The 24,954-nt window shown below is 38.4% G+C and overlaps 2 protein-coding genes across 2 annotated transcripts in view; one reads left to right on the forward strand and one right to left on the reverse strand.

Annotated features, from left to right (window-relative positions):
• LOC143459118 (uncharacterized) overlaps nt 1-24,954 on the forward strand; it is a 239,056-nt gene that overhangs the window by 55,287 nt on the left and 158,815 nt on the right. Inside the window, exons 20-26 of the mRNA XM_076956097.1 lie at nt 45-206; nt 5,321-5,482; nt 8,307-8,468; nt 9,744-9,905; nt 10,116-10,271; nt 21,031-21,192; nt 24,019-24,180. Of these exons, the coding sequence (XP_076812212.1) occupies nt 45-206; nt 5,321-5,482; nt 8,307-8,468; nt 9,744-9,905; nt 10,116-10,271; nt 21,031-21,192; nt 24,019-24,180 (1,128 nt within the window). The remainder of the gene's footprint in view (nt 1-44; nt 207-5,320; nt 5,483-8,306; nt 8,469-9,743; nt 9,906-10,115; nt 10,272-21,030; nt 21,193-24,018; nt 24,181-24,954) is intronic.
• Nucleotides 11,354-13,029, reverse strand: LOC143458706 (uncharacterized). Its single transcript, XM_076955557.1, has 2 exons — nt 11,652-13,029; nt 11,354-11,434 (listed from the first exon to the last, which is right to left on the reverse strand). The coding sequence occupies exons 1-2, from the start codon at nt 12,858-12,860 to the stop codon at nt 11,354-11,356; spliced, it is 1,290 nt and encodes a 429-aa protein (XP_076811672.1). The 5' UTR covers nt 12,861-13,029.

The raw sequence follows: 24,954 nt of genomic DNA on the forward strand, positions 1-24,954 counted from the left end.
TCCCTGCTCTTCATCTACCCATTCTAAAACATATTGTTTTACAGATGAAGAAGCTTTATCTTTCTTTCAATTATCTCGGTGATGATGGAGCATCTCATATTTCGACTTGCCTCAGCAAGATCGAGGAGCTTCATATTAGCGGGTGCAATATCAGTGCATCTGGAATAAAATCCATTTCCGACGCTATCTCTAAGCTACCTGAACCGGTAAGTATGTAGCACTCTTGGTTGTTGGTTTACTGACTAAAACACAGACTCTATGTTTTTTGCAAGTTTAATTATTTCAGAACAATCTAAACCAGAGGTGACGAACCTATTCGCTGTCGCGCGCCACTTTGTCAGTTACAGCTGAGTAAGCGGGCCGCACAACTGTTTAGTCATACTATGAAATCTTTTAGAAACGAAAACAGAAATTGTTCATCAACAGTAACGAACAACAAGCGGAAGTAATAAAAATCATGCATAATAATAATTAGCATTGAAGCGCAACCGATTCATTCGGCAAGTTTTTAGCTGCCCCCGCGGCCTGAAAAAATCCGTGTGCGAAAAAATTCGAAAATTAAATCGAAAAAATCGAATCGAATCTCGAATCGAAAAAATCCGTGTGCAATCTAGCTAGTTTCTGCTGTTCTATCTAATCAATCTAGTTTCAGCTGTTCGCGCGGTCGCAAAAAATACGTGGGTTGAGTGCGACAATCTATTGAAGACATACTGCTGCGACTCAATCGTGCTATCAGCTTTTGATATCGCCTTGCGCAAAAATTAGGAACAGGTCAAACAAAGTTGAAGACTGCTGGTCTCACCGGAATGGTTCGCCATGTAAGAGCGACTGTCAAACCGATTTGCGGGCCACATGTTCGTCACCTCTGATCTAAACGTTCTAAACTTTGTTAAGTCTTTTGTTTCATCATTACTTTGTGATAAATTAAAATTGTCCGACGCCCGTTTCAACTGCTTGCTTACGTCGATTACATATGTCAAAATTGAAATCATCCAATTAAATATGAAAGTAATTCCATTTTACATAAAGCAAGAATCGCGTTTTGTCACTGCCGCGCACATAGCAGTTTCTAACGGAAGAAGTTTTTCATATTATTTTCACTGACACACTTTATACAACGTTTTTAGAAAAAGTGAAACGCGTAAATGTAAACCTGTCGCTGTACGACTATTCGTGTATCAAACACCAGCCATCAATCACGTTGTTTGCGTTCTTTGTCTCTTTTTAACCGCCTTCAACGTCACAATGTTTGACAGCGTGGTCGACTGCCCGCCGGTTCGCCTAATTGCTACTTGTATGCTTTAAATCTCTCCACCACCGAGCTGGATGTTTTTATTATTTCAACACTGTAGTTATGTTGCAAATTAGCCTTCGATCTAAATTTGCAAATATAATGGCAAACGTAATGGCTCAGCTATATTTAACTCGTGAAGGATTGGCCTTTATTACGTCATAATACTACAAATGGTTAAAATCGCAAATACGTGAATGGTTTGTTAAAGTTAATTCAGCCGTTTTGCGATTTAGACTTTTCAACGTTTCGGACTGTTTTTGAAGATGGCCGGAACTCAAAAAATGCGAAATTCAAAATTTTATTTCTCCTTACTGGAAAAGTTTTGGGCTGAATGACTTATGAAAACGTTAATTACACAATTAATACTTTATTTTAAGACCAACTTGTTTTAGCGTTGCAGTTTGCGCTTTAAGTTGACACAGCTAAATTTCAATTTATTAATGTCATGTTCTTAGTGTGTATATTACCACCGATGGTAATATTGTCGAGATAAACAAAAGTCCCGCGGTATTTGTTGCTTGATATAAGCTCGTCCTTTGTTCTTTGGAAACATGAGACTACGTTAGTTAGGCTGAACGGCATTCGGTGAAACTGGTACAATTTAGCACCGGTTTCAAATGCGGTAAAAATCTTATCGTTAGCCGCCAATTCTACCTGGTGGTACGCGCTCTTTAAGTCTAGCATACTGTAGATGGAGAATCGAGACACATCATGCGCTATTTCATGTATATTTGGCAGCGGAAAACCGTCCAATAGCGTCAATTTGTTAATTGTTTAGCTGCAATCGATACATACTCGCTTCTTATAGTTTTGGTTCTTAGTTACCACCACTTGGGCTCGCCAAGGATTTTTGCTTTGTTCACACTTGTCATAAACATATAACGTGAATTAAATTACGACGCTGTGATGCCAAGTCGGCTCCTTGCTGTCGGCTTGTAAAACAAAGCGTTTATATTGAACCGCCATGACAAGGTTCTGACATGTTTAGTGTTCCGTATTTTTTTGTTCATTTTTCTCCATTAACTTTGCGGAGCAAAAATGTGTGTGAAATTAGTCTCAAAACAACCATTTCTTTATTCACTACATATAGTGTTGCACGTAACTGAAAATTTAACTATGTAATTTAATTTCCACATGGTGGTAAGTAATTCCGTAAATTTTTCTTCTTTTGCTCGCCTTGTTTTCGTTGTTTACTGGCATAGCAGGTTTATATCACAAGTAATTATTTAATATTGAGTTTCGGTTTCGCAGAGTTGGACCTATTTTCTGACCTTAGTTTTCCGAAACTTTATTGCCTATTATAACTTTATCGACGTAGTGTGTGATCTACGTTTGCCACGCACATAGCAGTTTCTAACAGTAGAAGTTATTCATATTATTTTCCCTGGCACACTTTATACAACGTTTTTAGAAAGGGTCAAACGCATAAATGTTAACCTGTCGCTGTAAGATTATTCGTGTATCAAACACCAGCCATCAATCACGTTGTTTGCGCTGTTTGTCTGATGTTTAGTTGCCTTCAACGTCACAATGTTTGACAGCTTGATCGATTACCGGCCGGGTTCACCTAAAAGCTACTTGTACGCTCTAAATCTCTCCACCATGGGGCGTGATGTTTTCTATTTCAATACTGTAGTTTTGAAGTAAATTAATCTTTGAATTATATTTGCAAACGAACGTAATGGCTTCACTATTTTCAAAAATATTTACACTCCAGTACATTTTCCAACACTAACCGCATTCGTATGTAGCAAATTTGCGTTGTGAAACGTGTGTGTCTAACTGCAGCAAGAGTTGCTTGTCATTATTTGTTGTAAATGTTAAAGAAAATTTCATGCAATTTTATTTTAAAGAGTTTTGTTTTGCTTACACCTGTCATCAATGATTACAGCAATTGACGGAAAGGTTATTACTAGGGCAACCAAAAGTCAATATGGTCAATTTTTTTTTACATGATCAGAATGCTATGAAACAAGCACAACACAAGTTTCAGCTTTGTGCGACGTATGGTATAGAAGTTATTAGGTCAGATAAAGTCAAAATGTTACGTTAGGTCAAAATATGGTCAAATTGTTTCGTTAGGTCTTTTTTTTAGGTCAAAATCTATTAAACTTGTAATTTTGTAACCATTTTGTAATATTATTCTTCCGTTTTTCTCTTTTCTTGTACCGCAAACAATTCCAGTCCCGCAAAATTTACTTAGAACCAAAGCCACAAAAAGAGGGAAGGCTTTTCAGCGCGTTTGGTGACGTCACGATGTGACGGCATTGCGTTTGAAACTGCAAGTTGTCAATCTTAATGCGCAAAAACGAAAAAAAAAGTCAACACTAGAAAAGCATTTTGTCATTTTTAAATGCAGCTTTAGATTAGAAAGTTGCTGTAGACAGTGTAGAGACTATCAGTATAGCGTTTTTCAAAATGAGGTCAAAATTTAAACGTTTTAGGGCAAAATAAGGTGAAAATGCAACCTTTTTAGGTCAAAATAAGGTCAAAATTTGCAAATTTTAAGGTCAAAATTTAAAATTTTTAGGTCAAAAAACTGGTTGCCCTAGTTATTACCAACCTTCTAGATTTCCAAGTGCTTTATTTTCGCCATTGCGGTTCCCAAAAACGTCAATTTGGGACTGTAGATTTATAGCGAAAAAATTCGCTAAGCTCACTGACAAAGGCCGCTTAATCTTTATTGTAAGGAAGTTTTACACAGAAAGTCCCACCATCCGGTTCGTGTTTTCAAATTCATATTTTATGGAGAGGCAAATAGGCTCCGTATGTTGAGTGAAACCAACACAAATTTCACCGCTGCCCACCAAAGGCTAAAACAAAAGTGTTTGGCGTTTCATTTCCCAAGGAAACTATTTCGACAAATCTTTTCAAACGGTAGGAAATGATCAGAATAGGCCGATGACAAGAATGACGATGGAAAGCGTAGAAACTTATATAACGTTACCAGAGCCATACGGACTAGCTCGCACTCTACAGTTCGACGAAGCAAGAAAGGTCTCTTAAACCACTTGCCACCATGACGTACAAGCGCCCTCGAACGTTGGGCAACATACTGATCAATTACCGTGAGCTGGCGCATCAAACAGTTCATATGAAACGGTAACACAGCCTTTCCAACTCGTACGGCCAATGTGCACTGTGTGGCAACCATGGAAAACACTTGAACATGGTCATGAAAACGACATCTACCCCGTCACCACTGAGATCATCCACCTTAGTCAATCTCTTACTTGCCGAGATTACTGTATGTATACGCAGCCAAATGCCGCTTATGCAACGTCATTTACGTGGTCAAATGAAGAACAGTTTTACTTGCAGATGGAACGCGCATATGTGGTTTTGCGAAAATGCTAGCAAAGAATACCAAGATGACAAGGCAGCCCTGAGAACCCATTTTCTGTGCCATCATAATAGCTTTCTCATTAATAAACCAGACATAGCAGAATGCGACAAGGTGACGATCGTAGAAAAACTCAAAAAGGCGGTTGGACAATGCCGAATCCAATTGTGTGAACTATTTACTTGCTGACATGAACATACAAGACACATTGCTTCCCAAGATAAAATAACGATTACACCTCACCAATTTTTTACATCGCATGCCACTGATTTGCCGCTTCGGTTACTCATAGTACTAGTGGACTGTCTTTGTCACAGCGATAACGTGCTATTTGTCTGATAGGAAAGCTGTTCGCCCTGATTTAACTTTGTATTTAAGCATTCACATCTTACCGGTTTTAACATTTCAGCTTTATAAGTTTTATGCTTTTTCTCATCTAAATTATTATTTTTATATTTGTTGTTTCTATGTTTCCTCATATAGACACTGATGATGCCGTTTATGCGAAATATATACATCTAAGAACCAAAGTAAATTAGTTGGCAGATCCATGAACTACCTCTGCTGTTATTATAGAAACTAATTAGAATACTTACGGCGTTGTATGTATTTTAGTTTTAATATATTATATTACTATAAAAATACAATTCCTTGCTCTTCATCTACCGCATATTGTTTTACAGATGAAGAAGCTTTATCTTTGGGGCAATAATCTCGGTGATGATGGAGCATCTCATATTTCGACTTGTCTCAGCAAGATCGAGGAGCTTCATATTAGCGGGTGCAAGATCAGAGCATCTGGAATAAAATCCATATCCGATGCTATCTCTAAGCTACCTGAACCGGTAAGCATGTAGCACTCTTGGTTGCTGGCTTGCTGACTAAAACACGGACTCTATGTTTTTTACAATTTTAATCATTTTAGAACAATCTTAACTAGCAGTGACGAACCTATTCGCTGAGTAAGCCGGCCGCACAACTTTTTAGTCATACTATAAAAAATTTTAAAAACGAAAAAAAGAAATTGTTCATCAACAGTAACGAACAACAAACTACAGTAATAAAAAACCCATGCATAATATTATTTAGCATTCAACCGCACCGATTGCGGGCCGCATGTTCGTCACCTTTGATCTAAAATTTGTGAAGTTTTGAGTTCGTCATTACTTTGTGCTAAATTATTTTCCGACACCCGTTTCAACTGCTTGCTTACGTTGATTACATACGTCACAATTGAAATTAAGTAATAAAATATAAAGTAACTCCAGTTTACATAAAGCGGAAATCGCGTTTTATCACTGCCACGCATTTAGTGAAAGAAAGAAAAGTGTTTGATGTTTCATTTCCCAAGGAAACTATTTCAACAAATCTTTTCAAACGAAAGTAAATGGTCAGAAATGGACCATGACGTACAAAAGTCCTCGAACGTTGGGTAACATACTGATAAAAAACCGTGAGTTGGGGCATTAAACAGTTCCTATGAAACGGGAACACAGCCTTTTCAAGCAATACGGCCTATGTGCATTGTGTGGCAAGTACGGAAAACACATAAATATGGTCATGAAAACGACATCTACCCCGTCACTACTGAGATCATCCACCTTAATCAATCTCTTACTTGCCGAGATTACGGTATGTACGAAGCCACCGCTAATGCAACGTCATTTACGTGGTCAAATGAAGAACAGTTTTACTTGCAGATGGAACGCGCATATGTGGCTTTGCACAAGTGTCAGCAAAGAATACCAAGATGACAAGGCAGCCCTGGGAACCCATTTCTGTGCCATCATAAAAGCTTTCTCATTAATAAACCTAACATAGTAGAATGCTACAAGGTGACCTTCTTTGACAATGTCGAAGCTAATTGCGTGAGCTATTTATATGCTGACATAAACAAACAAGATACATTACTTCCCAAGATAAGATAACGATTACACCTCATCAATTGTTTACATTGCATGCTACTGATTTGCTGCTTCGGTTACTCGTAGTACTAGTGGACCGACTTTATCACAGTTATAACGTGCTATTTGTCTCATAGGAAAACTGTTCTCCCTGATTTAACTTTGTATTTAAGCATTTTACATTTTACCGGTTTTAACATTTTTAGCTTCATTGTTTTTATGCATCACTCTAGTGACTCTACTTTTTATTTTATTTTGACGAGTTTTGTTTTGCTTCCACCTGTCATCAATGATTACAGCAATAGACGGAAAGGTTATTACCAACCTTCTAGATTTGTAAGTGCTTTATTTTTGCCATTGCGGTTCCCAAAAACGGCAATTTGGGACTGTAGCTTTATAGCGAAAAATTTCGCTAAACCCACTGACAAAGGCCGCTTAATCTTTATTATAAAGAAGTTTTACACAGAAAGTCCCACCATCCGGTTCGTGTTTTCAAATTCATGTTTTATGGAGAGGCAAAAAGGCTCCGTAGTTTGAGTGAAACCAACACAGATTTCACCGCTTCCCTCCAAAGGCTGAAAGAAAAGTATTTAGCGTTTCATTTCCCAAAGAAACTATTTCAACAAATCTTTTCAAACGGTAGGAAATGATCAGAATAGGCCGATGACAAGAATGACGATGGAAAGCGTAGAAACTTATATAACGTTACCAGAGCCATACGGACTAGCTCGCACTCTACAGTTCGACGAAGCAAGAAAGGTCTTTTAAACCACATGCCACCGTGACTTACAAGCGCCCTCGAACGTTGGGCAACATACTGATCAATTACCGTGAGCTGGCGCATCAAACAGTTCATATGAAACGGGAACACAGCCTTTCCAACTCGTACGGCCAATGTACACTGTGTGGCAGCCACGGAAAACACATGAACATGGTCATGAAAACGACATCTACCCCGTCACCAATGGGATCATCCACCTTAGTCAATCTCTTACTTATCGAGATTACGGTATGTACGCAGCTACATGCCGCTTATGCAACGTCATTTACGTGGGTCAAATGAAGAACAGTTTTACTCGCAGATGGAACGCGCATATGTGGCTTGGCAAAAGTGTCAGCAAAGAATACCAAGATGACAAGGCAGCCCTGGGAACCCATTTCTGTGCCATCATAATAGCTTTCTCATTAATAAACCTAACATAGTAGAATGCTACAAGGTGACCTTCTTTGACAATGCCGAAGCTAATTGCGTGAGCTATTTATATGCTGACATAAACATACAAGACACATTACTTCCCAAGATAAGATAACGATTACACCTCATCAATTGTTTACATCGCTTGCCACTGATTTGCTGCTTCGGTTACTCATAGTGCTAGTGGACCGACTTTATCACAGTTATAACGTGCTATTTGTCTGATAGGAAAGCTGTTCGCGGTGATTTAACTTTGTATTTAAGAATTTTACATATTGCCGGTTTTAACATTTTTAGCTTTATAGTTTTTATGCTTCACTCACCTATATAATTATTTTTATATATGTTGTTTCTATGTTTCCTCATATAGACACTGATGATGCCGTTTATGCTAAATATGTTTATCTAAGAACCAAAATAAATTAGTTGGCAGATCCATGAACTACCTCTGCTGTTATTATAGAAACTAATTAGAATGCTTACAGCATTGTATTTATTTTAGTCTTAATATAATATATTAATATAAAAATCCGATTCCTTGCTCTTCATCTACTGCATATTGTTTTACAGATGAAGAAGCTTGATCTTCGTGTCAATAATCTCGGTGATGATGGAGCATCTCATATTTCGACTTGTCTCAGCAAGATCGAGGAGCTTGATATTGGCAGGTGCAATATCAGTGCATCTGGAATAAAATCCATATCCGATGTTATCTCTAAGCTACCTGAACCGGTAAGTATGTAGCACTCTTGGTTGTTGGTTTACTGACTAAAACACGGACTCTTTGTTTTTTGTAAGTTTAATTATTTCAGAACAATCTTAACCAGAGGTGACGAACCTATTCGCTTTCGCGGGCCACTTTTTTCAGTTACAGCTGAGTAAGCCGGCCGCACAACTGTTTAGTAATACTATGAAACTTTTTAAAAACGAAAAAAGAAACTGTTTTCGGTATTTCGTATTTATATTAAGTATTTCGGTTTCGCAGAATTCGACTTAGTTTCTGACAAATGTTTCCCAATCTTTAACTCAATTTACTTAAAAAACCTTACTTAAAATTTCCCAAACTTTAACAGTGATGCTGTGTTGAGGAAAAAATGAACGTTTGGATTGGTAGGATGTAAGAAAATAGGCTGCTGTCAATTGCCGAATAGCGTCCGCTTGGTGTCGCGAAAGTTGGTCACTGAGACAGTCAGGAATTTGGCTTTTTCAAATATAGTAACCCCAGGCTAACCTAAATATGCGATCTGCAAGTTTTTAACGCGGTATTTGCTAAGGGTAAACCCCATACTAATAACAACATTGGCCAGGCTGGCCTCTGATTGGTCTAAAACATAAGTCCGACAAAACCATGAAAATCGCAAAATTTTAGCATATACGGCGACTAAAACGGGAACACAGCCTTTTCAAGCCGTGCGGTCGATCTGCATTGTGTGTCAACCAGGGAAAACACAAAAACACGGTCATGAAAACGACATCTACCCCGTCACCAATGGAGTCATCCACCTTAATCAATTTCTTACTTGCCGAGATTACTGTATGTACGCTGCCACATGCCGCTTATGCAACGTCATTTACGTGGTCAAATGAAGAACAGTTTTACTTGCAGATGGAGCGCGCATATGTGGCTTTGCGAAAATGCCAGCAAAGAATACCAAGATAACAAGGCATCTCTGAGAACCCATTTCGTGTGCCATCATAATAACCTTTTCATTAATAAACTGGACATAGCAGTTTGCTACAAGGTGACGTTCGTAGAAAAAAAGTTAAAAAAGGCGGCTGAACACAGCATTTTACGTCTTACCGGTTGTAAATCTTCTTGATCACTGTGATACAGACAACGATTATTGAGCTAATGATCATAGATTCTGATTATATAACTGTTCGTTCTTCAAGAGTCCAAACTATTGTGAAACAAGTGACGAAGACAAGTCCTAGTAAAGTGTTACCGCAAAGCACTTTACGTAAGCATCTGTTGCTATGCTTTTAATGCTTTGATTTTTGTGGTAGATACATTACCTCAATCTGAGTGGGAATAATTTTGGTGATGCTGGAGTTCCATTTATTATGTCTTGCCTTGATAAGATCGAAAAACTTAACATGACTGATTGCAATATCACTGAGGAAGGAGTTCGTGTAATAACAGAACATATAAAAAATTGTTCAAACCTGGTAAGATTGTTTGTTTTTATGGTAAAAATGCCTGTAGGCAATATCCTTACCACCAGGATGTTACATATAATTTTATTTGCACTAAGCATTGTGAAATACTGCAGTAAATTAAAACGATAAACGATTTATTTATTTATAATTTTTAGCGTTATATCCATTCCTGATTGGCGTTGGCGTTGTATTAAATCCTGATTTGTTTCCAATCCACAGCCAAAAGTATTGAACTTCAATTATGATGAGATGAATCGATCAAATGTGTTACGTTGTGGCTTAGACCAGCTTGACAATGGCAACTTCAAAAATCTTGACCTGACAGCCGTTGTAGTGGAAGCATTTGCTGCCGCTATCAATAAGCTACCTGAACCGGTTTGTCATTTTGCATAAATATTACCATAGATTTTGTTAAGGCCGAAATGTTGTGCAAAAATTTTGTTAGTTTTTCAAACTGGGCTTTGATCATGTTAAAGTGCCCTTCCAGGACTGGTTCTTTATCACGCAGATTTTATATGCAGTAGCTTGCCATGAGGTTCAAATATTTAATTACTTGCAGTTCTAGTGTTAAGTTGTGTTTGTCATCTCAGTCTACTGGGCTGAACTTTGAGACAATGCAGTTCGTTGACCTGACTGTGAAATTTTATTTCACCTCTTTTTCGAGAATCATAAAACGTAAAATTACCTTATTTCTGCTTCCTCGTCCCTCGCTTACTCAATTTACATTTTCTGCCTCCTTCTTTATAAACCTCGCACTTTTGCTTTGCTTCACTCTTCTCATCATTTCGTCTGGGTTCAGCCAGAGCTTAAACCATTTATCTAGTGATGCAAAAGGAAATAAAGTCACTTCATAACAGGTGCGTGTCCACGAGGAGTGCGCAAACCATAGACACCTTAAATAGAAGGACTGGTAACTTCTATGCTCGGTATCTGGAACTTGGGTCCCAAGTTGGAACTTGGGTCCCATCATAATTTGTGTCAAATACATGGTAAAACCTTCATTCTGGTGTCTCTTGGGGGGTTTTGAAGGGTGAGGAATTACTTTTTCATACTTTTAACCTTCTACAAGGTCATCTGAAGGTCATCTAAAGGTCAAATCACGAAAAAATAGTCCAAAATCACTCAAAATATTGCATATTTTCTCACTTAAACAACTGAAACACACAGTATGTTCCCCTGTGACTGAATTAAAATGTATTCATGGACAGTTTAGCCTGAATATTTCAACACAAACAATGAAATTTGTGAAACAACAATGAAAAACAACAACAAACAACAATGAAATTTGTAGAAATGAGTAATCAAAATACTTGTTGGCATACTAAAGATACTTGTTCAGTTTTTAGTAGAGAGTTTTTCTTTTCTTCTCAAACAGCCGAGTTGTCTTTCTTTGTCACTGTTGTCAAGCACAAATGCTTTCAAAAGAATGTTTGATAAAGTAAGACATGCTCCTTGAATTACAACCATTGGACTATCGATACGACGCAAAGCATGGCTGAGATGAGCTCGCTTCCATCGTGCAATATATGTCTTTCCATCTTTTGTGAAAGAAAGTTCCTTATCATGCACCGTTATCCAGTTATTTCTTATATTTTTAAAAGAATAAACGTAGTCAAAAACAAGGAAAGCATAAGAATTTATAGCATCAATGAAGACTTTACCAGGGCCATGTAATTTACCATAAACTGCAACATTTGTATTGCAATTATCACCTACACAAGAAATTATACTACCACCAGCATTTTTTACCGCTACCAGAGCTTCCAATAGAATTTGCTTGAGTTGATCTGAATTAAGTTTTGCAACAGGGTAAATGCGTAGTATATATCTAGGGCCACCAAAATGGCAGACAACTTCAATCACCAAAGCATGTGTTGCAAGAACTTCGGTATCACCAGAACCATTTTGCGCATAACCAACAACACGACCACCTGAGTACCTAAGTGTTTCTGTGAGCTTCACTTCATCAAAAAGAATGTTGACGAGACACTGCTGAGGTTGAAGCTTTTGGAAAAGTTGCTCTAAGTTTTCATCATGGAAACTACAGGAGAGTAGTTTTTTCAACAGTTCCACTCTCGGTAAAACAATTGAACCGGACTTTCGTATCATTTTATATGCAGCTGGAGAAATGTTATGAAGTTCGGCAGCAAGAATATAAAGATTTTTGTCAAAACGTCGACCTTCTGGAGGAGTGAGCAGTAACTGTAACTGATCATAAATAAACTGGAAATGAGGCGAATCAGAACAACTCATGCTATTCAATTCCTCTACAGCACTTTTTAGATAGTCTGTATCTTTGAACTCATACTCAGTAATGCATGACAGAATTTTGTCTAACTGTGACCATTTACTGAGAAGGCTATTCTTTTGCAGACAACCAGCTTTGGAAAAATATGTTTTAGGTATGTCCTTTCCATTTTTCTCAACACATTTAAGATGGAAAAATCCAAATGACGATTGCACGCGTTGAAAATGAAGAAATTGAATAACAGAACGTCCTTTTGCATCAGTTTTAGAAATGTAAATGTCATCACTATCACAAAAAAAAAGATGATCCTTTGGGAAATGCTGCTTGATGTCATTACAAAAAGAAGAAAAGTCAGCTATCTTATCCGGGCCTTCAGTACGGAATCGTTCCTTTTCAGCTCTCGCCTCTGCTGAAGCAGTTCTAGGCCTAGTTCTGGGTGCTGAGGAGACCTGCTTTAAGCATGACTTTAAAACTCCAGGGAAAATGGACGGTGGTTGGCTTGGTCTTTTTCCACCTTTAACTGAAATCCATTCACAGTCAAAATGATTAGCACAAGCATAGATCTGCTTAAGCTGTAGCAAACTAGAACGCTCATTTGGCATGGCATTAATCCAGCGGTTTCGTTCTACTTCATCAGTTGGAAATGATACCACTTTGGAGTACGGTTCCTCCCTGTAATTGCCTCGACAACCATATACATTACATTTCTTAGGCATTGTGTGTTATTAACAGAGACCCCTGAAAAAACTTTGTTCCGATTATGCAATAGAAAAAAAGAAAAGTTGCTTTAAAAAATTACCCTACTCTATCGGCATTGCCATAGCCTATAATTGGTTTCATCGTCACATGTGCTTATTTATCAGCTATTGAAGCAGTTAGAAAGCTTTAAAGTCACATATGCTTGTCTGCATGCCTTATTTTAAATATTTATACAGTTCTTTTCCAAAATTCAAAAGATTCGCGGCACACCTGAGAATCTGTGGCGGCACACTAGTATCTATGATTGGGACCCAAGTTCCGTAACCCGAGAGTGCGAGTTACTAGTCCTTCTATTTAAGGTGTCTATGGCGCAAACCCACAAGCGGAACCTTTCCATAACATCGTTTTTTAGCTGCTGACCAAAGTTTCAAAATTCTTTAACCAAGACTACAGCGAAGCCTGATTTCCAAACTACCGATCTTCAGGATTTTCTATTCGAACTTCTTTCCGTGTCGTTATTTATAGGCCGTTGACGCCATTTTCTTTTGCTAACTTTTCCGTTGTCATTGTTTGTTTGTTTGCCTTTTTTTTTGGCCGAAGGAGTACGTCGTTGTCTTGTCTTTCTGTTCGTTAGTCACTTTTCGCGACCCTCATCTCCTTTGTTGTGTTTGTCTCATTTCCGTTTGTAATTTGCCATTAGAACATGGACTCCGAAAATGTTTCCCGATTATACAAAGACCTACAGGCAGCCCATACCCGCGCTGAGGCGTATATGATGGAGAAAGAGGAAGCCTTTCCGCATGTTGAAGTCAAAATCAATGACATTTATCAGGAATTGCTTGACGCTTTTTTATTCCAGGGTGACATCGCTGACGAGAATCTCCGACAGACAAAAATGTGAAACCACTGATTGGGAGTTCACTGATTTTTGGCGACGCAAGCAGCGTTCGCAGCGAGCAACTGCGCAGCAAAGTAAACTTGAGAGCGGCTGAACCGCCAAGAAGTAGGCCCAACGCATCTACGAAACACGAAAAAGCGGCAAGCCCAAGAAACAGCTGAACGGGAAAAGGCAAGGACATCCAGCAGGAAACTGAGCGACGATTCCAAGAAGCTAACCAGGCCGCCCAAGACTCCTTACGTCAAAAGCAACAAGACCTTTACGTGGCACAAGAAATTGCAAGGACCAGGGCCCGGGCAACCACATCTGCAGAGAGTAGCGTTGCTGAATGCCTCGATCCTGCCCCTCTGCTGCAGCCTTCGAGTCTAACCGCGTCGCAATCTACAACACGGCTGCAAGGACCTACGTGATCCCGAGTGCATTTCTACAACAGCCATTCAAAAGATCGTTCCTAAAAAAGAGCGGTCTCGTACCCACCTCTGCCTACAATACAATACACCATTTAACCTTCCTATGATACACCTGCCTACGCACATCCTTTGTTCCAAACACACAAGGTGCCCCAGGGAGAGCTGGACAACACGTCGATACAGGTCATTCCGGTTCGTTTGCTGGAGTTTGCTGGTCAGATCACGACGTCCAGAATCACGTCCTTTCTTAAACACGTATTGCAGACAGTAAATGTTATGTATTATGAATATTGCTATAGACAATCGACGTTGCCTTCAGGAACTCGGTACTTGTAAAAAAGTTCAATCACACAAATCCACCCGCACAAGAATTCAACAGAACTTACTTGTTGTAGCAGCTGACGTACAGAGTTTCTATCCCAACATATTCATAAATCTCGTCAAAATAAGTTAGCAAAGCTTTGATGGAATACAGCGGAAGGCAAGTCCTATCTCACGACATTAATTATGTTTTGTTTAGACAATGTTATATTACAACACTGACATGGGTTTATAAGCAACACGATGGCGTCATTACAGGCAACAACCGTTCTGTATCTTTTACCAACATTGAATTGTATTAATTAATTTCACCTTTGCAGAACTGTTAAAAGATTTATCGATGATATTATCTCGCTATCATACGACGGGGCAAATATCAACAACATTGAAAATGCTTTAGAAACAAGATTTGGTTAAAACCTAGATTTGAGGTTCCAAAAAATAAAGATGACGGTAGATAATTAAGACCTCTTAAAGCCTTTTGACTTTATAGACGTGCTCCATCACTCTTCAACAGAGGCCAGCTGTAGCTTTTTAACCAATGATTACGTCAAGCCCACCCGCCTATGGCCAGTTACTCCTGTACTGAAAGTCCCACCATCCGGTTCATGTTTTCAAATTAATATTTTATGCAGAGGGAAAAAGGCTCCGCAGGTTAAATGAAACCAACACAGATTTCACTGCTTCTCTCAAAAGCTAAAAGAAAAGTGTTTGGCATTTCATTTCCCAATGAAACTATTTCAACAAATCTTTTCATGAAACGAGAGTAAATGGTCAGAAAAGAACGATGATCTGCTTCCGTTCGCTTCATTTTCATTTTTGTTTATTGGCAAAGCAGCTTTATATCACAAGTAATGACAAGGTTCTGACATTATTACTGTTCCGTATTTTTTATTACATTTTCTCCATTAACTTTGCGCACAAAAAATGTGCGTCAAATTAGTCTCGAAGCAGCCATTTCTTTATTTGCTACACATAGTGTTGCACGTAACCGAAAATTTATTTACGTAATTTAAGTTCCAAATTCTGGTAAGTAATTCCGTAAATTTTTCTTCTTCCACGCGTTTTGTTTTCGTTGTTGGTTATTGGCAAAGCACGTTTATATCACAAGTAATTACTTAATATTGTGTTTTGTTTTTGCACAATTGGACTTATTTTCTGACAAGGTTTTTCCCAAACTTTTTTTGCCTATTATAACTTTATCGACGTAGTGTGTGATCTACTTTTGCACGAAACGCGAAAGTTATATTTCTCGTTGTCTTCGTGCAGTGTGATATCACTTCAGCAGTGTCACTTCAACACAGATTTCGCCGCTGCTCTCCAAAGGCTAAAAGGAAAGTGTTTGGCGTTTCGTTTCCCAAGGAAACTATTTCAACAAACTTTTTCAAACTAGAGGAAATGGTCAGAATAGGACGATGACAAGAATTACGATGGAAAGCGTACAAACATATGTAAAGTTACCTGAGCTTTACCGACTAGCTCGCACTCTACAGTTGACGAAACAAGAAAGGTCTCTTAAACCACTTGCCACCGTGACTTACAAGCGTCCTCGAACGTTGGGTAACATACTGATCAATTACCGTTATTTGGCGCATCAAACAGTTCATATAAAATGGGAACACAGCCTTTTCAAGCTATACGGCCAATGTACACTGTGCGGCAACCACGGAAAACACATAAACATGGTCATGAAAACGACATCTACCCCGTCACCAATGGGGTCATCCACCTTAATCAATCTTTTACTTATCGAGATCACGGTATGTACGAAGCCACCGCTAATGCAACGTCATTTACGTGGTCAAATGAAGAACAGTTTTACTTGCAGATGGAACGCGCATATGTGGCTTTGCGAAAGTGCCAGCAAAGAATACCAAGATGACAAGGCAGCCCTGAGAACCCATTTCTGTGCCATCATAATAGCTTTCTCATTAATAAACCTAACAAAGTAGAATGCTACAAGGTGACCTTCTTTGACAATGCCGAAGCTAATTGCGTGAGCTATTTACATGCTGACATAAACATACAAGACACATTACTTCCCAAGATAAGATACTTCCCAAGAGAGCTTGATATTGGCTATTATAAGATCAGTGCATCTGGAATAAAATCCATATCCGACGCTATCTCTAAGCTACCTGAACCGGTAAGTATGTAGCACTCTTGGTTGTTGGTTTACTGACTAAAACACGGACTCTATGTTTTTACAAATTTAATTATTTTAGAACATTGTTAACCAGAGGTGACGAACCTATTCGCTTTTGCGAGCCACTTTGTCAGTTACAGCTGAGTAAGCGGGCCGCACAACTTTTTAGTCATACTATGAAATCTTTTAGAAACGAAAACAGAAATTGTTCATCAACAGTAACGAACAACAAGCGGAAGTAATAAAAATCATGCATAATAATAATTAGCATTGAAGCGCAACCGATTCATTCGGCAAGTTTTTAGCTGCCCCCGCGGCCTGAAAAAATCCGTGTGCGAAAAAATTCGAAAATTAAATCGAAAAAATCCGTGTGCAATCTAGCTAGTTTCTGCTGTTCTATCTAATCAATCTAGTTTCAGCTGTTCGCGCGGTCGCAAAAAATACGTGGGTTGAGTGCGACAATCTATTGAAGACATACTGCTGCGACTCAATCGTGCTATCAGCTTTTGATATCGCCTTGCGCAAAAATTAGGAACAGGTCAAACAAAGTTGAAGACTGCTGGTCTCACCGGAATGGTTCGCCATGTAAGAGCGACTGTCAAACCGATTTGCGGGCCACATGTTCGTCACCTCTGATCTAAACGTTCTAAACTTTGTGAAGTCTTTTGTTTCATCATTACTTTGTGATAAATTAAAATTGTCCGACGCCCGTTTCAACTGCTTGCTTACGTCGATTACATATGTCAAAATTGAAATCATCCAATTAAATATGAAAGTAATTCCATTTTACATAAAGCAAGAATCGCGTTTTGTCACTGCCGCGCACATAGCAGTTTCTAACGGAAGAAGTTTTTCATATTATTTTCACTGACACACTTTATACAACGTTTTTAGAAAAAGTGAAACGCGTAAATGTAAACCTGTCGCTGTACGACTATTCGTGTATCAAACACCAGCCATCAATCACGTTGTTTGCGTTCTTTGTCTCTTTTTAACCGCCTTCAACGTCACAATGTTTGACAGCGTGGTCGACTGCCCGCCGGTTCGCCTAATTGCTACTTGTATGCTTTAAATCTCTCCACCACCGAGCTGGATGTTTTTATTATTTCAACACTGTAGTTATGTTGCAAATTAGCCTTCGATCTAAATTTGCAAACGAACGTAATGGCTCAGCTATATTTAACTCGTGAAGGATTGGCCTTTATTACGTCATAATACTACAAATGGTTAAAATCGCAAATACGTGAATGGTTTGTTAAAGTTAATTCAGCCGTTTTGCGATTTAGACTTTTCAACGTTTCGGACTGTTTTTGAAGATGGCCGGAACTCAAAAAATGCGAAATTCAAAATTTTATTTCTCCTTACTGGAAAAGTTTTGGGCTGAATGACTTATGAAAACGTTAATTACACAATTAATACTTTATTTTAAGACCAACTTGTTTTAGCGTTGCAGTTTGCGCTTTAAGTTGACACAGCTAAATTGCAATTAATTAATGTCATGTTCTTAGTGTGTATATTACCACCGATGGTAATATTGTCGAGATAAACAAAAGTCCCGCGGCATTTGTTGCTTGATATAAGCTCGTCCTTTGTTCTTTGGAAACATGAGACTACGTTAGTTAGGCTGAACGGCATTCGGCGAAACTGGTACAATTTAGCACCGGTTTCAAATGCGGTAAAAATCTTATCGTTAGCCGCCAATTCTACCTGGTGGTACGCGCTCTTTAAGTCTAGCATACTGTAGATGGAGAATCGAGACACATCATGCGCTATTTCATGTATATTTGGCAGCGGATAACCGTCCAATAGCGTCAATTTGGTCATTGTTTGGCTGCAATCGATACATAGTCGCTTCTTACAGTTTTCGGTCTTAGTTACCACCACTTGGGCTTGCCAAGGAGTTTTGTTTTGTTCACACTTGTCATAAACATATAACGTGAATTAAATTACGACGCTGTGATGCCAAGTCGGCTCCTTGCTGTCGGCTTGTAAAACAAAGCGTTTATATTGAACCGCCATGACAAGGTTCTGACATGTTTAGTGCTCCGTATTTTTTTGTTCATTTTTCTCCATCAACTTTGCGGAGCAAAAATGTGTGTGAAATTAGTCTCAAAACAACCATTTCTTTATTCACTACATATAGTGTTGCACGTAACTGAAAATTTAACTATGTAATTTAATTTCCACATGGTGGTAAGTAATTCCGTAAATTTTTCTTCTTTTGCTCGCTTTGTTTTCGTTGTTTACTGGCATAACAGGTTTATATCACCAGTAATTACTTAATATTGAGTTACGGTTTCGCACAATTGGACGTATTTTCTGACCTTAGTTTTCCGAAACTTTATTGCCTATTATAACTTTATCGACGTAGTGTGTGATCTACGTTTGCCACGCACATAGCAGTTTCTAACAGTAGAAGTTATTCATATTATTTTCATTGACACACTTTATACAACGTTTTTAGAAAGGGTCAAACGCATACATGTTAACCTGTCGTTGTACGACTATTCGTGTATCAAACACCAGCCAATAATCACGTTGTTTGCGCTGTTTGACTGATGTTTAGCTGCTTTCAACGTCACAATGTTTGACAGCTTGATCGATTGCCGGCGGGGTTCACGTAAAAGCTACTTGTACGCTCTAAATCTCTCCACCATGGGGCCTGATGTTTTCTATTTCAATACTGTAGTTTTGAAGTAAATTAATCTTTGAATTATATTTGCAAACGAACGTAATGGCTTCACTATTTTCAAAAATATTTACACTCCAGTATATTTTCCAACCACCAACCGCATTCGTACGTAGAATATTTGCGTTGTGAAACGTGTGTCTAACTGCAACAGTAGTTGCTTGTCATTATTTTTTGTAAAAATTAAAGAAATTTTCATGCAATTTTATTTTGACGAGTTTTGTTTTGCTTCCACCTGTCATCAATGATTACAGCAATAGACGGAAAGGTTATTACCAACCTTCTAGATTTGTAAGTGCTTTATTTTTGCCATTGCGGTTCCGAAAAACGGCAATTTGGGACTGTAGCTTTATAGCGAAAAATTTCGCTAAGCCCACTGACAAAGGCCGCTTAATCTTTATTATAAAGAAGTTTTACACAGAAAGTCCCACCATCCGGTTCGTATTTTCAAATTCGTGTTTTATGGAGAGGCAAAAAGGCTCCGTAGTTTGAGTGAAACCAACACAGATTTCACCGCTTCCCTCCAAAGGCTGAAAGAAAAGTATTTAGCGTTTCATTTCCCAAGGAAACTATTTCAACAAACCTTTTCAAACGAGAGGAAATGATCAGAATAGGACGATGACAAGAATGACGATGGAAAGCGTAGAAACTTATATAACGTTACCAGAGCCATACAGACTAGCTCGCACTCTACAGTTCGACGAAGCAAGAAAGGTCTCTTAAACCACTTGCCACCGTGACTTACAAGCGCCCTCGAACGTTGGTTAACATACTGATCAATTACCGTGAGCTGGCGCATCAAACAGTTCATATGAAACGGGAACACACAGCCTTTCCAACTCGTACGGCCAATGTGCATTGTGTGGCAACCACGGAAAACACATGAACATGGTCATGAAAACGACATCTACCCCGTCACCAATGGGATCATCCACCTTAGTCAATCTCTTACTTACCGAGATTACTGTATGTACGCAGCTACATGCCGCTTATGCAACGTCATTTACGTGGGTCAAATGAAGAACAGTTTTACTTGCAGATGGAACGCGCATATGTGGCTTGGCAAAAAGTGTCAGCAAAGAATACCAAGATGACAAGGCAGCCCTGACAACTAATTTCTGTGCCATCATGATAGTTTTCTCATTAATAAACCTGACTTAGCAGAATGCGACAAAGTGATCTTCTTTGACAATGCCGAATCAAATTGTGTGAACTATTTACTTGCTGACATGATCATACAAGACACATTGCTTCCCAAGATAAAATAACGATTACACCTCACCAATTTTTTACATCGCATGCCACTGATTTGCCGCTTCGGTTACTCATAGTACTAGTGGACTGTCTTTATCAAAGTGATAACGTGCTATTTGTCTGATAGGAAAGCTGTTCGCGGTGATTTAACTTTGTATTTAAGCATTTTACATCTTACCGGTTTTAATATTTCAGCTTTATAAGTTTTATGCTTTTTCTCACCTAAATTATTATTTTTATATTTGTTGTTTCTATGTTTCTTCATATAGACACTGATGATGCCGTTTATGCGAAATATATTTATCTAAGAACCAAAATAAATTAGTTGGCAGATCCGTGAACTACCTCTGCAGTTATTATAGAAACTAATTAGAATACTTACAGCATTGTATTTATTTTAGTTTTAATATATTATATTAATATAAAAATACAATTCCTTGCTCTTCATCTACCGCATATTGTTTTACAGATGAAGAAGCTTGATCTTCGTGGCAATAATCTCGGTGATGATGGAGCATCTCATATTTCGACTTGTCTCAGCAAGATCGAGGAGCTTGTTATTGGCGAGTGCAATATCAGTGCATCTGGAATAAAATCCATATCCGATGCTATCTCTAAGCTACCTGAACCGGTAAGTATGTAACACTCTTGGTTGCTGGCTTGCTGACTAAAACACGGACTCTATGTTTTTTACAATTTTAATCATTTTAGAACAATCTTAACTAGCAGTGACGAACCTATTCGCTGAGTAAGCCGGCCGCACAACTTTTTAGTCATACTATAAAAAATTTTAAAAACGAAAAAAAGAAATTGTTCATCAACAGTAACGAACAACAAACTACAGTAATAAAAAACCCATGCATAATATTATTTAGCATTCAACCGCACCGATTGCGGGCCGCATGTTCGTCACCTTTGATCTAAAATTTGTGAAGTTTTGAGTTCGTCATTACTTTGTGCTAAATTATTTTCCGACACCCGTTTCAACTGCTTGCTTACGTTGATTACATACGTCACAATTGAAATTAAGTAATAAAATATAAAGTAACTCCAGTTTACATAAAGCGGAAATCGCGTTTTATCACTGCCACGCATTTAGTGAAAGAAAGAAAAGTGTTTGATGTTTCATTTCCCAAGGAAACTATTTCAACAAATCTTTTCAAACGAAAGTAAATGGTCAGAAATGGACCATGACGTACAAAAGTCCTCGAACGTTGGGTAACATACTGATAAAAAACCGTGAGTTGGGGCATTAAACAGTTCCTATGAAACGGGAACACAGCCTTTTCAAGCAATACGGCAAATGTGCATTGTGTGGCAAGTACGGAAAACACATAAACATGGTCATGAAAACGACATCTACCCCGTCACCACTGAGATCATCCACCTTAATCAATCTCTTACTTGCCGAGATTACGGTATGTACGAAGCCACCGCTAATGCAACGTCATTTACGTGGGTCAAATGAAGAACAGTTTTACTTGCAGATGGAACGCGCATATGTGGCTTTGCACAAGTGTCAGCAAAGAATACCAAGATGACAAGGCAGCCCTGGGAACCCATTTCTGTGCCATCATAAAAGCTTTCTCATTAATAAACCTAACATAGTAGAATGCTACAAGGTGATCTTCTTTGACAATGCCGAAGCTAATTGCGTGAGCTATTTATATGCTGACATAAACAAACAAGACACATTACTTCCCAAGATAAGATAACGATTACACCTCATCAATTGTTTACATTGCATGCTACTGATTTGCTGCTTCGGTTACTCGTAGTACTAGTGGACTGTCTTTATCACAGTGATAACGTGCTATTTGTCTCATAGGAAAACTGTTCTCCCGGATTTAACTTTTGTATTTAAGCATTTTACATTTTACCGGTTTTAACATTTTTAGCTTCATTGTTTTTATGCATCACTCTAGTGACTCTACTTTTTATTTTATTTCGACGAGTTTTGTTTTGCTTCCACCTGTCATCAATGATTACAGCAATAGACGGAAAGGTTATTACCAACCTTCTAGATTTGTAAGTGCTTTATTTTTGCCATTGCGGTTCCGAAAAACGGCAATTTGGGACTGTAGCTTTATAGCGAAAAATTTCGCTAAGCCCACTGACAAAGGCCGCTTAATCTTTATTATAAAGAAGTTTTACACAGAAAGTCCCACCATCCGGTTCGTGTTTTCAAATTCATGTTTTATGGAGAGGCAAAAAGGCTCCGTAGTTTGAGTGAAACCAACACAGATTTCACCGCTTCCCTCCAAAGGCTGAAAGAAAAGTATTTAGCGTTTCATTTCCCAAGGAAACTATTTCAACAAACCTTTTCAAACGGCAGGAAATGATCAGAATAGGACGATGACAAGAATGACGATGGAAAGCGTAGAAACTTATATAACGTTACCAGAGCCATACGGACTAGCTCGCACTCTACAGTTCGACGAAGCAAGAAAGGTCTCTTAAACCACATGCCACCGTGACTTACAAGCGCCCTCGAACGTTGGTTAACATACTGATAAATAACCGTGAGTTGGCGCATCAAACAGTTCATATGAAACGGGAACACAGCCTTTCCAAATCGTACGGCAAATATGCACTGTGTGGCAGCCACGGAAAACATATGAACATGGTCATGAAAACGACATCTACCCCGTCACCACTGGGATCATCCACCTTAATCAATCTCTTACTTACCGAAATTACGGTATGTACGCAGCTACATGCCGCTTATGCAACGTCATTTACGTGGGTCAAATGAAGAACAGTTTTACTTGCAGATGGAACGCGCATATGTGGCTTGGCAAAAGTGTCAGCAAAGAATACCAAGATGACAAGGCAGCCCTGGGAACCCATTTCTGTGCCATCATAATAGCTTTCTCATTAATAAACCTAACATAGTAGAATGCTACAAGGTGACCTTCTTTGACAATGCCGAAGCTAATTGCGTGAGCTATTTATATGCTGACATAAACATACAAGACACATTACTTCCCAAGATAAGATAACGATTACACCTCATCAATTGTTTACATCGCTTGCCACTGATTTGCTGCTTCGGTTACTCATAGTGCTAGTGGACTGTCTTTATCAAAGTGATAACGTGCTATTTGTCTGATAGGAAAGCTGTTCGCGGTGATTTAACTTTGTATTTAAGCATTTTACATCTTACCGGTTTTAACATTTTAGCTTTATAGTTTTTATGCTTCACTCACCTCTTATATTTATTTTTATATTTGTTGTTTCTATGTTTCCTCATATAGATACTGATGATGCCGTTTATGCGAAATATATTTATCTAAGAACCAAAATAAATTAGTTGGCAGATCCATGAACTACCTCTGCTGTTATTATAGAAACTAATTAGAATGCTTACAATATTGTATTTATTTAAGTCTTAATATAATATATTAATATAAAAATACAATTCCTTGCTCTTCATCTACTGCATATTGTTTTACAGATGAAGAAGCTTAATCTTTATGGCAATAATCTCGGTGATGATGGAGCATCTCATATTTCGACTTGTCTCAGCAAGATCGAGGAGCTTCATATTGGCCGGTGCAAGATCAGTGCATCTGGAATAAAATCCATATCCGATGCTATCTCTAAGCTACCTGAACCGGTAAGTATGTAGCACTCTTGGTTGTTGGTTTACTGACTAAAACACGGACTCTATGTTTTTACAAATTTAATTATTTTAGAACATTGTTAACCAGAGGTGACGAACCTATTCGCTTTTGCGAGCCACTTTGTCAGTTACAGCTGAGTAAGCGGGCCGCACAACTTTTTAGTCATACTATGAAATCTTTTAGAAACGAAAACAGAAATTGTTCATCAACAGTAACGAACAACAAGCGGAAGTAATAAAAATCATGCATAATAATAATTAGCATTGAAGCGCAACCGATTCATTCGGCAAGTTTTTAGCTGCCCCCGCGGCCTGAAAAAATCCGTGTGCGAAAAAATTCGAAAATTAAATCGAAAAAATCGAATCGAATCTCGAATCGAAAAAATCCGTGTGCAATCTAGCTAGTTTCTGCTGTTCTATCTAATCAATCTAGTTTCAGCTGTTCGCGCGGTCGCAAAAAATACGTGGGTTGAGTGCGACAATCTATTGAAGACATACTGCTGCGACTCAATCGTGCTATCAGCTTTTGATATCGCCTTGCGCAAAAATTAGGAACAGGTCAAACAAAGTTGAAGACTGCTGGTCTCACCGGAATGGTTCGCCATGTAAGAGCGACTGTCAAACCGATTTGCGGGCCACATGTTCGTCACCTCTGATCTAAACGTTCTAAACTTTGTGAAGTCTTTTGTTTCGTCATTACTTTGTGATAAATTAAAATTGTCCGACGCCCGTTTCAACTGCTTGCTTACGTCGATTACATATGTCAAA

The sequence above is a fragment of the Clavelina lepadiformis genome, chromosome 5 (assembly GCF_947623445.1).
Source record: "Clavelina lepadiformis chromosome 5, kaClaLepa1.1, whole genome shotgun sequence".
Lineage (NCBI taxonomy): Eukaryota > Metazoa > Chordata > Ascidiacea > Aplousobranchia > Clavelinidae > Clavelina > Clavelina lepadiformis.

What these genes read in the sequence shown, in the direction of transcription:
- LOC143458706 (XM_076955557.1), bottom strand. Translation starts at nt 12,860, where the DNA reads ATGCCTAAGAAATGTAATGTATATGGTTGTCGAGGCAATTACAGGGAG. An exon ending in AAATTCTATTGGAAGCTCTG is followed by an intron (nt 11,435 to 11,651) that starts GTAGCGGTAAAA and finishes CTTTCACAAAAG; the next exon opens with ATGGAAAGACATATATTGCA.